The 16,062-nt window shown below is 42.9% G+C and overlaps 2 protein-coding genes across 2 annotated transcripts; both read left to right on the top strand.

The window, feature by feature from the left end:
* Positions 1-3,535: 3,535 nt before the first annotated feature.
* LOC135552293 (elongin-A-like) lies at positions 3,536-12,391 on the top strand. The gene is given in 13 exon segments (XM_064983832.1): positions 3,536-3,700; positions 4,970-5,026; positions 5,512-5,627; positions 5,746-5,986; positions 5,989-6,292; positions 6,613-6,944; positions 7,162-7,273; positions 7,522-7,677; positions 8,192-8,289; positions 8,562-8,742; positions 8,888-9,017; positions 10,024-10,169; positions 10,349-12,391. Coding segments are annotated over 13 exon segments (2,070 nt in total). The 5' UTR covers positions 3,536-3,565; the 3' UTR covers positions 10,411-12,391.
* A 605-nt stretch (positions 12,392-12,996) lies between these two features.
* On the top strand, positions 12,997-16,058 carry LOC135552292 (PITH domain-containing protein 1). The gene is made up of 6 exons (XM_064983830.1): positions 12,997-13,331; positions 13,926-13,969; positions 14,076-14,153; positions 14,596-14,700; positions 14,889-14,997; positions 15,195-16,058. Exons 1-6 carry the CDS (start codon positions 13,140-13,142, stop codon positions 15,294-15,296), a joined length of 630 nt encoding a protein of 209 aa, XP_064839902.1. The 5' UTR covers positions 12,997-13,139; the 3' UTR covers positions 15,297-16,058.
* Positions 16,059-16,062: the final 4 nt, after the last annotated feature.

Below are 16,062 nucleotides of genomic sequence, written 5' to 3'. Positions count from 1 at the left end.
CTCTGTGTTGTGTGTGTGTATGAGGCTCTGGTGCTATTTTAACAAAGTAGTGGAAAAACCTGGAGTTGTGTTATGTTGACACACCGAACATGGCAGAGATTATATCAACAAGAAAGGATACATGCACTATGACACTGACAACAATATTATTTTATTTGTATTGATTATGAACACATCTCAATACCAGTATTATAAGGGTAATAATTAATGATGTTACATTCAATTAACTTGACAATTTCTATAGGACCATAACGGTACATTATCACCAATATCATTATGATGACAAAGATTATTAAAGACCCAATGCAGTAAAAACATGATTTCCTGTGCTTTATATACAGTTGACGTCGGATGTTTTCATACACTTAGATTGGAGTCATTAAAACTAGTTTTTCAACCACTCCACAAGTTGCTTGTTAACAAACTATAGTTTTGGCAAGTCGGTTAGGAGATCTACTTTCTGCATGACAAGTCATTTTTCCAACAATTGTTTACAAACAGATTATTTCACTGTATCACAATTCCAGTTGGTCAGAAGTTTACATACACTAAGTTCACTGTGCTTTTAAACAGCTTGGAAAATTCCAGAAAATGATGTCATGGCTTTAGAAGCTTCTGATACACTAATTGACATCATTTGAGTCAATTGGAGGTGTACCTGTGGATGTATTTCAAGGCCTACCTTCAAACTCAGTGCCTCTTTGCTTGACACCATGGGAAAATCATAAGAAATCAGCCAAGACCTCAGAAAAAAATATGTAGACCTCCACAAGTCTGGTTCATCCTTGGGATGGGAGCAATTTCCAAACGCCTGAAGGTACCACGTTCATCTGTACAAACAATAGTATGCAAGTATAAACACCATGGGATCACGCAGCCGTCATTCTGCTCAGGAAGGAGACGCGTTCTGTGTCCTAGAGATGAACGTACTTTGGTGCCAAAAGTGCAAATCAATCCCAGAACAACAACAAAGGACCTTGTGATGGTGCTGGAGGAAACAGGTACAAAAGTATCTATATCCACATTAAAACGAGTCCTATATTGACATAACCTGAAAGGCCGCTCAGCAAGGATGAAGCCACTGCTCCAAAACTGCCATAAAAAAAGCCAGACTACAGTTTGCAACTGCACATGGGGACAAAGATCATACTTTTTGGAGAAATGTCCTCTGGTCTGATGAAACAAAAATAGAACTGTTTGGCCATAATGACCATAGTTATGTTTGGAGGAAAAAGGGGGCGGCTTGCAAGCCGAAGAACATCATCCCAACCATGAAGCAAAAGGGTGGCAGCATCATGTTGTGGGGGTGCTTTGCTGCTGGAGGGACTGGTGCATATCATACAAATAGATGGCATCATGAGGAATGAAAATTATGTGGATATATTGATGAACATCTCAAGACATCAGTTAAAGCTTGGTCGCAAATTGGTCTTCCAAATGGACAATGACCCCAGGCATACTTCCAAAGTTGTGGCAAAATTGCTTAAGGAAGCTGTGCCACCAGAGACTCTGGGTTGGAGCCCAGGCTCTGTCGCAGCCGGCCGCGACCGGGAGGTCCATGGGGCGACGCACAATTGGCCTAGCATCATCTGGGTTAGGGAGGGTTTGGCAGGTTGGGATATCCTTGTCTCATCGCGCACTAGAGACTCCTGTGGCGGGCCAGGCGCAGTGCACGCTGACCAGGTCGCTAGGTGTACGGTGTTTCCTCCGACTTATTGGTGCGGCTGACTTCCGGGTTGGATGCGTGCTGTGTTAAGAAGCAGTGCGTCTTGGTTGGGTTGTGTTTTGGAGGACACATGGCTCTTGACCTTCGTCTCTCCCGAGCCCGTACGGGAGTTGTAGCGATGAGACAACAATTGGATACCACGAAGTTGGGGAGAAAAAGGGGCAATTTTTTTATTTAAATGATAAAAACATTATTTTTTTTAATGGCAACAAAAGTCAAGGTATTGGAGTGGCTATCACAGAGCCCTGACCTCAATCCCATTGAAAATTTGTGAGCAGAACTGAAAAAGCATGTGCGAGCAAGGAGACATACAAACCCGATTCAGTTACACTAGCTCTGTCAGGAGGAATGGGCCAAAATTCACACAACTTATTGTGGGAAGCTTGTGGAAGACTACCCAAAATGTTTGACCCAAGTTAAACAATTTAAAGGCAATGCTACCAAATACAAATTGAGTGCATGTAATCTTCTGACACACTGGGAATGTGATGAAAGAAATAGAAGCTGAAGTAAATCATTCTCTCTACTATTATTCTAACATTTCACATTCTTAAAATAAAGTGGTGATCCTAACTGACCTAAGACAGGGAATTTTTTACTAGGATTAAATGTCAGGAATTGTGAAAAACTGTGTTTAAATGTATTTGGCTAAGGTGTATATAAACTTCCGACCTCAACTGTATATTTCCATACTATGCGGTTGGAATAATACTGCTTAATTGTGAAAATTATGAAAATGCCCTTTTAGTGTAAGACCAATTTGAAAAGACTGCCTGAACGTTCAGCCTGTTTTTGTGGGATGGTGTTTGGCCAACCTGGTGACATCACCATGCTGTAAATTAGTTAATCAGATCAAATTTTATTGGTCACATACACATGGTTAGCAGATGTTAATGCGAGTGTAGCGAAATGCTTGTGCATCTAGTTCGGACCGTGCAGTAATATCAAGCAAGTAATCTATTTCACAACAACTACCTTATACACACACAAGTGTAAAGGAATTAATAAGAATAGGTACATATAAATATATGGATGAGCGATGGCCGTGCGGCATAGGTAAAATGCAGTAGAGTACAGTATATACATATGAGATGAGTGATGTAGGGTATGTAAACATTATATAAAGTGCCATTGTTTAAAGTGACTAGTGATACATTTATTACATCAAAATTTTAATTATTAAAGTGACTAGAGATTTGAGTCAGTATGTTGGCAGCAGCCAGTCAATGTTAGTGATGGCTGGTTAACAGTCTGGCCTTGAGATAGAAGCTGTTTCTCCGGCCCAGCTTTGATGCACCTGTACTGACCTTGCCTTCTGGATGGTAGCGGTGTGAACAGGCAGTCTCTCCGGTAGGTGTTGTCCTTGATGATCTTTTTGGCCTTCCTGTGACATCGGGTGGTGTCGGTGTCCTGGATACCATGTAGTTTGCCCCCCGGTGATGCTTTGTGCAGACCGCACCACCCTCTGGAGAGCCTTACGGTTGTTGGCGGAGCAGATGCCGTACCAGGCGGTGATACAGCCCGACAATTGTGCATCTGTAAAAGTTTGTGAGTGTTTTCGGTGACAAGCCAAATATCTTCAGCCTCCTGAGGTTCACCACGCTGTCTGTGTAGGTGAACCATTTCAGTTTGTCCGTGATGTGTACGCCGAGGAATTAAAACCTTCCACCTTCTCTACGAATAATTGTTTGGCCGAAATTATTTGATATTGAGATGAAAACGGCTGCATTGGATCTTTAATCCTCAAAGAGGTGTCTGGTTAATACTTTGTCAGCTGTTTTATTACGTAGTTCCGCCAATCTCAAAGTCAACTGTAGGCTGAGTGAAGCTGTGGAGAGGATGGCACTGACCCTATTCTGCTGTAATGAAGCAGCTTCCGGGCACAGGGCACCAGCAGTAAACATGGCGGAGGAGCTGTTGGAAGCGGTGGAGAGACTTCAGTCTCGGCTCTGCGAGAACTTAGAGCCTCGCAAGGTAATAATCGAAAGGCCCAGAATGAAATGGCAAGGTTGAAGCGGATGACTTGCGCCCACTAAAAATGTTTTGAAATATTGTCGCATGGGAGGTAGTTCCGCTAATGTAGGTAGTTGCTGATTTTTCTAAGAGCACGTCACGATATGTAGCCTAGCCAACTAACTGGGTTTCTTAACCATAGTTCATGTTAAGTTTAACCTCGTCCTCGAGCTACCTGCCGAGTCCGCAGAACTGTACTTTATGCCATGGAGTTATTGTAGCTAACGGACATTGCCACTGCTAATAAAGTGTTATTAATCTAGCCAGCTAGCTAGTGTTAAAGAAACAACCACAGAAAGCGAAGAGCGGGCATGGCTAAAAGGGATCCAGCTTTTGTCAAATTAACGTCAGATTTGATTTTTTGGTAGCAGGTTATGAGAATTTATGCAGCAGGTTAGAATTGACGTAGTAGGTTAGGCGGATTATGTTGTTTGGGAAAGGGGTTTAGAGTGAGTTTAAATGTAAAACATTTCAACTTTTGACGTTAATTTGACAAAAGATGGATTATTTCTAGACATGACCCCACAGCGATTGTATAAACTCCACAATCGAGCGACAGCAGCACGGGCCTAGTTATTAGATTGTTGCACTTCACTCAATGGATCAGTCCAAGTTTAAGGACAACAACAATACATTTGGTCGTAGTGCCTTACTGTGATATCGGTTGTGTCTCATTGAACAAAGCAATCCCTGCACACACTTCCATGTCGTGGTGGATTTTTGTCAGCTGATCAACTTTAGTAAACACAACCACCTCTCCATATATGTGTAGTTAGGCTACCCCCACAACCCCCTTCAAATAGGCCACGGCAAATCTTGGTGACTCCAAAACTGTGCAATTCAGGCAAAATTGGACTACACAAATATGAATCAAGCAAAGTCTGAAAGTTCTACACAGTTTGACAGCCTACAAAGTCAAACTACCCGTAAGCCTACACTTTTACACATACAGCGCACACTTTTATACAGTAGACAAATGTCATCAATACTGTGATTATGTAAATATTGTTATGTGTCTTTATATTTCCATTCATTCAATGATCAACAACCTTGAATTAACCTGACCCGATACCTTTCACAAACTATATCCTTCCCTTTGGCATACCTGAATTGTGTGCACTTTGCTAATGTGCAGACTGTTTGGCTCTTCTCAGAATCAGGCAAGCTAGGTCGATCAGTGCAGAGGATGTAGTAAGCACTCTGTAAATCTTCTGTATTGGTGCTATCTAGCTCCAGAAGACCCTCAAAAGGCTGGGGGAGCTGCCTATGACTGTGGATATCCTTGTGGTAAGATTTTGGAAACAGTGTATGCTCATGTCATGCTTATTCTTTCGTTAGTGCAAAAGTGATCGTATTTCTTTCTTTAGTCTTCAAGACTGCACACATTGATTGCATTGCACCATAGTTCTTCACTCACCGCAGTGTTATTTAGAAGAGGAATCCAAGTACAGGCTCTGGTTTTGCAGCAGGATGATGTGACCCTCTGCTCTACAGGAGTTGATTGTGCTGTTCAATATTGTCACGCAACCTTCAGAGCATGCCCGCTTCCTTTTTATGATGGGCAATAGTGCTAATATGGTCTGTTTTATGTGCACTACTAAGTGTACAGGCCTGCTCACTTAACCATTAGAGTGCCTGAATCTATACAAACCACCCACGTTGCTCTCCAAACATGACCCACACGACACCAGTGTCAAAAACATAATGTACTGATAATGAGGACACCCGACTACTATCTATGGCATGCTTATATTTTATTCTCGCCGGTGCAGGAAACTGGAGTAGGAAAAACTGTGAATTCGTTCCGGAAACATGATCTTGCTGGAGATCTTGCGAAGAGCCTTGTGGCCAAGTGGAAGAAACTGGTTCCCACCCCGTCTGCTGAAAGGTACGTTATTACTGAGGGATTGGGGGACTTATTCTGATTTGTCTTCTTCGTCTTTTTCTCAGCGTATCGTCATCTGAATTCTACTGAAGTGTAGCTTTGTTTTTGTTCTTCCTCACAGACCCGGCAACGCCAAGGACGTACGGACACATGCGCACCCTCACAGCTCTGAGGGAAGGGACGTAAGCCACAAACGTGTCCGGGAACTATCCCCAGAGGAGCCTCCTCATGTAGAGGAGGAGGATGAAGAGGAGGAGATGATGATAGAGGAGGAAGAGGAAAGAGGCTACCGCACCAACTACTCCCCCTCCCCCCCTCAGCACCACTACAGCCCCCACAGCTCAGCCACGGTGGCCAACGAGTGGGATACCAGTCTGAGGGCTACGAGAGCCCCATGGAGGAAGAGCCAGAGCCCGCGCCCAGCCTCCTTCACAAAGAGGTCCGACACACCAAACCACACAAAGAGCCTGGCAGGGAGCATCACGGTTCCCACGGCGACCGGGACGAGGAGAGGCGGCGACGTCATGTCCAGGCGAGCGGCGGTGGCGGTGGTGAAGGGAAGAAGCACAGCGCGGAGAGGGAACCGCAGCACACTGGCAAGGCCTCCAAGCACAGTCGGAGCTCCACCCCGCACGAGAGCAAGAAGGACAAGAGAGGTGGAAGTGATGGTGAGTGTGCTGCCAACTGAGTTGGCTGAGAATTTCACTGTGACTTCTGTGTCATTATGACATTTACAGAGAGGGTGGTTCTCAAATGACAGCCTATTCCATAGATGCCTCTTTCAAGCTTTGAGTCAGTGTTGGGTTGCTGGCTTGTTAATAGATGGTTTTCCAGTCATGTATTATTTATTTAACCATGTTGGATAATGAGAACCATTTTCCCATTAACCTGTTCCCTAAAGATGTGGGTTGTCTCTCACCCACTTCTCTCTTTAAAAAAAACTACATCCCATTAACATCATTCCCTCCTTGTTCTCCTTAATCTCTAGGGAGGTCACGTGAGCCTAGGGACTCCCCTGTATTAGTCCAAGTGACTGAGGAGCAGGCAGAAGAGGCATTTGATACCCCCACCATGTCGTTTGAATCCTTCCTCACATATGACGCCCCTACGCCCACGAAGAAGAAGAAGAAGCCCGGCAGCAGCAGTCGGCCCTCCTCCCACCACCACACACCTCCTCGTCCGCCTGTCCAGCCCTCGCCTGCTGCTCCTTCCTCCTCCAAGGAGTCCAAGCCCAGCAAGGCCAACGGGAGCCGCAGCAAAAGGGCTGATCCAGCCCAGAACCCGACAGCAACGACCCCGGTGCCTGAGAAACGCCGGAAGGTAAGAACAGACCTACATCGACCTTTTCTTCTCGCAAGATGCGTATGTTCAATTGGAGAATGTTATATTCACTGTCATATTTTTGGGCTGCGCAACAGTAAGTCCTTACAATCCCCCTTCCTGTATGTTTTTATTAACCAGGTGCCCTGACCCTGATATTCTCATTATGAGAGTCTTTGTTCTCAGGTTCTTGACTGAACTCTTTCTTTTACCTCAGGTGGTCGAGGTTGTGTCCACGCTTCCTGATATCTCTCTGCCGGCCATCCAGCCTTACTACAGACCTCTGCCTTCCATTGATCTCACACCATTGTCTCCTCAGCGGCGTAAAGGTACTTATTGTTTTTTAATGTTGGTTCTTTCGCACTGTGTGGGTGCGTTCTAATGTCCATACAAGTGTACAACTGAGAATGCATTGGTTCATTCTATGTAGTATGCTAGAGTGTAAGTACAGTTTGTGTGTTGGACTTGTCTGGACTTTGGGGACATTTGTACATTTGCGTTTATTCTCTAGGCCTAATAAATTTAGTTGTGATTGTCAGCAATTTTTCATGTTTAACTTTTGGCTTCTTTCCTGCAGGTCCTGTGTCAAATGACGCCGAGGAGGACACCGGCTTCACTGGGAGACGCTTTAACTCTAAAATGACGGTCTACTCGGGTTCAAAGACGTCCTATCTGCCCAAGATGATGAGTCTGTACGAGCAGTGCATCCGGGTGCTTCAAAACAACATTGACTGTGAGTGTTGTCTCCTAGCGACACTGTGAATGCCATGTAATGGCATCAATATCATAATGCTTAGGTTTTATTTCAGTTTCTGTTACCACATTTGGTTAGTTTAGTCAAGTGTACATTTTTTGTTAATGTAGTACACCTAACATCTCTCAAAAGAGAGAAGGCAAAGGCATGGATCACTGAACCCATTTTATAATGTGCTGTTGTTCAAACACCACCAACTTAATTGTCTTGTGGATTCTTGTGGCTGCTGGTCCACTTCGATCCACTTTTTCACGGTCTTAAAATAATTTAAACCAAAACTAAGAGCAACACGTGACTTCCTCTTGAACACTACACCGACATTGAACACTGACTGTTAGTGTGCCTGACCGTTAGTGTGACTGTTATGTATTCTAACCACAGTGCTGTCCATGCTATATCCACGCTATCATTCTTTATCTGCGAGATACTTAACACCCTGCTGATTGTGTGAGTCTCTGTATAATGAAATGCTTACTGTATGTTTTTTTTCCAGCAATTGATGAGGTGGGAGGTGTGCCATTTGAGATCCTGGAACCAGTACTAGAGCGATGCACCCCAGAACAGCTTTACCGCATTGAGCAGTGCAATCAGGTAACACACACAATAAAAGTAGCGTCTCACACATGAACGCACAAACCATCACCCAGTACGAGATGGTCAGTGGGCATGTAGTACACAAGCTGTCATACTCTGCCAAGACGCACTGTATACCAGGAACAACCTAGGTGAAGTGTACAAACAAAAACGTGACTCCTAACTGTTAGGCATTGAACAATGAATGGTGTTTACTCTCCCTACTAAATTGTAGGATATATTTAATGTAAAAATGTGATCAATTTTAACCGTTTTTCTTTTCCCCTCAGTGTTTTATGGAGGACTCTGATGAGCTTTGGCATCGCCACTGCCAGCGGGACTTCAAGCGTGAGACGCCCCAGGAGTACGAGTCGTGGCGGGAGATGTACCTGCGGAAGCATGACGAGCGGGAGGAGCGCCTTCGCAAGCTCACCCAGAACATCAGTTCGGCCCATGCCAACAAGCCCAAAGGTTCTTTCTCTACATCCTATCTATGAGCTGAATTCTACTATAGCGTAGTTATTACTAGGTGTTATTGTTATCATCAATGAAAGTGTACAGAGGGTGTTGATTTTGAGTGAGCATGTGTTTTATGTGTGTGTATTTTTCCTGGCAGGTCGACAGGTTAAAATGGCATTTGTGAACTCCGTCGCCAAACCTCCGCGTGATGTCCGCCGGCGACAGGAGAAGTTTGGCACCACAAGCACCTCCACTGCCAGCTCCACCGCAGCTGCAGCTCCGATCAAGTATGTGGACACTAGTGTGCATATCACTATCACACACTGCATAGTAGTGCACACTCTTCATGTTGGCACTTCCATGTTTATTTTTTCCTACTTACATTTCCATATACAAAGACATGATTGGCTGAGTGGTAACTTCATTTGCGAACACGTAATTCAGACTCTCAAACTTATTCTCAAAGGTCCACTAAATCATATTTTAATCTACAAATTGACCGTTATGATTCTATGTGAATTGTTGCAATGTCATCATGGGGAACCAAGTTCACGCAGAGGGGTTACGATTCCTAACCTATATTGAATTAAAATGCGAAACTCGCCCTGACGTGTTCTGGACTATCCGACCTTGCAGGATGACACATAGCTTCAGGGATGCAAGAGTAGCCAGATATTTTGTTAAACAGAAAGGGCAAGAGAGAGAAGCCACAGATTTTCCGGTGTTCAATTCGACAACGGGGTGAGGCTAGAAGAGCACATAAAAACATTCTGGAATTTCTTTCATGTCCCCACCACCATCAAACACTTTGTTATATTTGCCACTTACATTTTCATATACGCAGAAATGCTTGGCTGATTACTAATTTAAGATGATATGCACTACATCATATTTGTATCAAATTTGATCCAAATATGTTTTGTTTGAGGAATGAACAGTCATAAGGTATTAAAAAGGTTCAACACAATGGAGGATGAAATGGAAGAGACATTCTTGACGTGTTCTGGACGTTCCGACCTTGCAGGATGACATTGTGAAAGCTAGGTGGGGAAAATAAAACGAGACAGTTGTTCAATCTGAGGATATAGCAGCTATGCTACATGAGTAAAAAAGAGCGCATAGAAACTTTCTTGAAATGTTCCTCGCATTGCTTCCTTGTTTTCTGAGTATTCAGAGATGGCACATATAATGCCCTCCAGATTTGAAAAATACTATTAAAACTATACTGTTTTTTTATTTTATTTTTCTGTACACTGATTGGATTTACCTTCCTGTTTTTATTTTATTTTTTAGAATAAGGCCAGCCTTGTCGTATAGCTCTCACTCAGATGAGCCCAGCCACTCCTCCTCTCACGACAGTCCCCCTGAGACCTCTCGCTCCTCAGGCCCCAGCGGTGGGGGTGGCCCCAGCGCCAGAGACAACAAACCACAGGTCAAAAGTCAGTATCGTGTGTGTGTGTGTGTGAGAAAATAGGTTCAGATATTTCTATTAGACCCAACATGCATGTAAAACAAAAGTACTTTCCTGATTTAAAACGTGTTGACTTTAATCTCTGAGAGGACATGTCTGCGTGGTTAACTTTTCTGTTTTAAAATGTCACGTCTGTTTGTCTTGCAGAAATCGCCCCCATGATGGCCAAAACTATCAAAGCTTTCAAGAACAGATTCTCCCGCCGATAGAGCTAGAGAGAGATGAATGTATGACGTGATTGAGAGGAGAGGAAGAGATTGTAGGAGCTAAGATCTTTTTAATTCAATGAATTATGGGTAATCTACAAATGCCCACCAGACATGTGCACACACATACAGTTGTGGCCAAAAGTTTTGAATATACATTTTCAAAGTTTGCTGCTTCAGTGTCTTTAGATATTTTTGTCAGATGTTACTATGGAATACTGAAGTATAATTACAATAATTTCATAAGTGTCAAAGGCTTTTATTGACAATTACATGAAGTTGATGCAATGAGTCAATATTTGCAGTGGTGACCCTTCTTTTTCAAGACCTCTGCAATCCGCCCTGGCATGCTGTCAATTATCTTCTGGCAGCCCATTCTTGCATAATCAATGCTTGGAGTTTGTCAGAATTTGTGGGGTTTTGTTTGTCCACCCGCCTCTAGGATTGACCACAAGTTCTCAATGGGATTAATAAGGTCTGGGGGAGTATCCTGGCCATGGACCCAAAATATCGATGTTTTGTTCCCCGGGCCACTTAGTTATCACTTTTACCTTATGGCAAGGTGCTCCATCATGCTGGAAAAGGTATTGTTCGTCACCAAACTGCTCCTGGATGGTTGGAAGAAGTTGCTCTCAGAGGATGTGTTGGTACCATTCTTTATTCATGGCTATGTTCATAGGCAAAATTGTGAGTGAGCCCACTCCCTTGGTTGAGAAGCATCCCCACACATGAATGGTCTTAGGATGCTTTACTGTTGGCATGACACAGGACTGATGGTAGCGCTCACATTGTCTTCTCCAGACAAGCGTTTTTCAGAATGCCCCAAAAAAATCGAAAAGGAGATTCATCAGAGAAAATGACTTTGCCTCGGTCCTCAGCAGTCCAATCCCTGTACCTTTTGCAGAATATCAGTCTGTTTCTGATGTTTTTCCTGGAGAGAAGTGGCTTTGCTGCCTTTCTTGACACCAGGCCATCCTCCAAAAGTCTTCGCCTCATTGCTTGCAGATGCACTCACACCTGCCTGCTGCCATTCCTGAGCAAGCTCTGTACTGGTGGTGCCCTGATCACGCAGCTGAATCAACTTTAGGAGACGGTCCTGGCTCTTGCTGGACTTTCTTGGGCATCCTGAAGCCTTCTTCACAACAATTGAAGTTCTTGATGATCCGATAAATGGTTGATTTAGGTGCAATCTTACTGGTAGCAATATCCTTGCCGGTGAAGCCCATTTTGTGCAAAGCAATGATGACGGCACATGTTTCCTTGCTGGTAACCATGGTTGACAGAGCAAGAACAATGATTCCAAGCACCACCCTCCTTTTGAAGCTAAGGCAGCAGACTTTGTGAAAAATAATATTTTTGTCATTCTCAAAACTTTTGGCCACGACTGTACACACACACACAGATTTTCTCCATTATTTTAGCGTTTCTTAAATATACACACAATTAACTCCTCCATTTTTAAATGTTCCCAGATAGACCCTGGCAAACAAACACACAGACAAAATATTTCAAATGCGAAACTAGTCATTTGTTACAAGTTCATACACTACAGAGGAACTCTGACACAGACAGAACTATGCTTTATTATGGTACGCATAAGTTAAGACATCAAATGACAGTGCTGTTACAGGCAGCATGTTTTTACGTACAATTGAATAGACCCATTTTATTCCAGTGCATCCACACCTTGTTTTCTTACTGTGTTCAGTGTTGAACCACATGTGCATCCCTACTTTTATCTGGTTCACTGTGATGAGTGAGGAATGAAGTGAGTGCAGAAAGAGGAAAACACAAAAAGGGAGAAAGAGGAGAGAGGAAGTGATAGGACCCTGCAGCTTCACTCTTATATATTTATTTTCATCTCTGGGACCCCTGGCTCCCCCTGAACCTGGATCCAAATGGACGTGGATGAAATAGTAATTTTAATAGATTTTAATAAATGTTATATGGACATTTTCAATAAAATTGACGTTTTGCCCTCAAATGTATTCATGGTCTATTGTGTCTTGTGTTGATGTTGAAATGAAAGAGAAAAACACTGCTCAAATCTAGCAAGGGAGCCTGTCCACAGTGCACTGAATAAGTTGCTGTATGTAGTAGGGTACCTTCTGTATTCCCAGCACTATTGAGAACATAGAGAATATGTAATTGTTCAACTTAATATTGTATCACTGACTAATGTAATGTAAATGTAATAATGACTACTGAAAGAAACATGCGATGGATGTTGGGTGCAAAACAAGTGAGAGCAGCTTTCCACGAGACAAGGATCAAATATCAGTGATGAGTTTTACAGGTTTGTGTGCTTGGGTCATGGCATAAACCCTGTCAATTTATACAATCTTAATATGTGATTTTTAAACAACCTTAACCACACTGCTAACCTTATGCCGAACCTTAAATATCAAAAAGCACATTTTTGTAGCCAATTTCGACTGGAATCTATTTTTTGGGGTGTGAAAGCTAGTAAACCAATAGCTTGTGGAAACCCTGTGCTTGTTCATTGGTGTTGGCCAGGCCAATCAGAGAGCACGTTGATGTTCTGCATCTGTACGTCCATCTTGATTGGCTATTAACGTACATGTGGTTTTGAAAGGTTTCCTCTCCAGAATGTTGTTGAAAAGTGAAACCAGCCAGGTCAGTCTGAAACAAACAACTTAGCTAGTTCGACAGCTCCTATCATCACCAGCTTGGACGTACATTTCTCTAAAGTGCGATATTTAGTACCTGTGATGTCTGGTCACGGCCATGGTGGGCACAGCCACGGCTGCTGTGAAGACGACCACGAGCCAGCGGAACGGGGCCTGGAGTATGCACTGTATCAGCGCATTGACATCGAGAAACTGCAGTGTCTCAACGAAACAAGAGAAGGCGATGGGAAACTCGTGTTTAAACCATGGGATCAACGGACTGACAGGGAGAAGGTAATGTTGTCGACTCCTTGCGTGTATAGTACATCTCAATGTAACCATTTTTGAGGGTGTAGAAGCCCTGAATTATCATCTGAAATTATGAAACTCAGCTGTGGCAGCTGCCATTTTGGCTCCTCGGTAAAACAAAACGTTGCAAAAATGTATCGCGTAATTGTCAAGGGAAATTGGTATGCAGCGATACTGCAGTTGTCAGTAAAGGCCAGACTGGATGATATGATGCGCCCTTCCAGAAGTCCATGATACACATTCACTTGTAATATTAAAAACCCATGTTGACTTGTTTTGTACACTGAACGAAATATATAACTTACACAGGTGGTGGAACATTTTGGTGTCCAGTGAACTTTACTTTAGAGCTGATCTGGACCTCCTCTTCCATTAGTGAAAGCCAAGTTCTCATAACCTTTCTAATGTGATGGGTTTAGGCTGGTTTTCTGTACAGCACTTTGATATATCAGCTGATGTAATAAGGGCAATATAAATGCATTTTATTTTAGATTTGATGAAGGCCCACTGTTAACTTTCTCATACCTGTTAAAATTTTTCTCTCATTAATTCTCTGGAAATGGTCTCTAACCTCTGTAGTTTGTTGAGAGTGATGCTGATGAAGAGCTCCTGTTCAACATCCCGTAAGAACCCCACCCCTCAACCCCCTTTTTACTCTTATCTTGTAATATTAACTTGTTTCATCATATTGTGTTTTATGCATTCTGTCACAAATCATATTTTTCTCAGGTTCACTGGAAGTGTCAAGCTGAAAGGGATAATCATCGCCGGTGAAGACGATGAATCGCATCCTGCTGAAATGAGACTGTGAGTACTGTTTCTGCCTTTCAGAAACACCTCGGGTCCTGACTGTGGGATTGCATTGAGCCAGTGTAGCATGTATCAACTCACTCTGAGATTTGATATGATGCTTATTACTCACGACTCAACCAGGGGAGTATTCATTTTTTGCTAAACGGGTCACAACAGAAAATGTTTTGCAGTGAGTTTCTATTGGACAGATTCAGGTCGTTTTGTTCTGTTTGGTTCATAGTGAATACACCCCCAGCTCTGGGCAAACTGAAAGGGCAAGTAGCTAATGTATTGCTCTGTCAGTGACGTTTGACTCACTCTTAACACGGTGAGACAAGACAGCTAGTGACAATTAGCTATGTTCCGCTACATTGGCATGGAACTACATGTGTTTATTGTCACCATGTGTGGTTTTGATAACTGTTTGTCACTTTGTGTTGTTGCATTGTCCGTGTAGGTACAAGAACATACCCCAAATGTCCTTTGATGACACAGGCAGAGAACCTGAACAAGCCTTCCGTCTCAATAGAGATCCACTGGCTCAGCTGGAATACCCAACTAAGTAAGAGCAATAGTATTGTTTTCCCAGAAAAAAATGTGTTTTGGTCACTGCTCACACATAGACTATTTCCGAGGCAAGATAACAAAACATTTGTAAAACAAAATCACATTTCAGTTTACTGTGCCTAAGTACCCACCCAACCTAAAAAACCACTAAACGAATCAACCCTAAATTATCATTCCTTCCAGGATTGCCCGTTTCTCCAACGTTAATCACTTGTCCATTCACATATCACGAAACTTTGGGACAGAGTCCACACGGGTCTACTACATTGGGCTGAGAGGGGAGTACTCCCAGGTGAGGACAAATTAGACCCACCTCCAGTAAATTATCTGAGGCGCTGAATGTTTTATTTGTTTGTTATTGTTCTATTGATTTGCAGAATTATGTTTCACTTTTGTATCAGGCTTTACTTTGACTGTTCCATGTTGTTCATTTGTGAAATGGCAAAACACCTCACCTCTGTCTCATCTGTTTTGCTTTCTTCCTCCCAGGCTCACAGACATGAAGTGACTATCTGCAACTACGAGGCGTCCGCTAACCCTGCAGACCATAAAGTCGACAGCATCATCCCACAAACAAATTTCATCTCCTGAGAGAAAGGAGGGGTGGGAAAGTTGCATTGACAGATATGGGTCAAAAGGAAGTGGTGATGGATACTTAGGCCTGTTGGGTAAACTTTGTTATTGAAGGTCAGTTATGACTAATACTGAATATCACTGTCTAATCTAGATTTGCTCAGTTGTTGCACTTATTGTACCACAAACAGTGGAGGCTGAAAGAAGTGAGTCAGTTTTCATTTGGGTAATGACTACATTTAACGCCACTCACTGGCAACCCTGTGATAAAAGCACTGAAGCTTTTGATGCTTTATCTAAAATATATCTGGATACTGTGCCACCTAGTGGTTTGTTGTAATATGACAACTTGTCTCAGCAAAACTGGAACGACTCCAATGTCACCTGCAGTGGGAGATCACTCATATTCTTTCTCATCCAAGCTCTGAATGGCTTAGCAATAATGTGAACATTTTGACACAACCAAAGTAGATCAGCATAAGGTTTTCATTTGAAAAGATTAGATTTGACCCATATACCCAAGTGACTTGCTCACTATACCACACGGTTTCCTTTGACACTCACCAAACACAAAAGCTGTTTAACTCTGATTTCATTGCATTATTAATGAGCTGTCACATTGCAGCCAGTGGCTGAATGTGATTGCTTTGTGCGTCCTATTGGAGTTGGGAATTTGAGGTAAATGCTGTATGCCTAGTCTAAGGAATAGAAAATGCCCTCTGCTGTTGTGTGTGTGATGTAATTATTTGAAGAATAAAGATGTTATACATAAGAGAATAATAGT

The sequence above is a fragment of the Oncorhynchus masou genome, chromosome 13 (assembly GCF_036934945.1).
Source record: "Oncorhynchus masou masou isolate Uvic2021 chromosome 13, UVic_Omas_1.1, whole genome shotgun sequence".
Lineage (NCBI taxonomy): Eukaryota > Metazoa > Chordata > Actinopteri > Salmoniformes > Salmonidae > Oncorhynchus > Oncorhynchus masou.
Note: the sequence above shows the minus strand (reverse complement) of the source record. Positions and strands in the feature narration are given on the sequence as shown.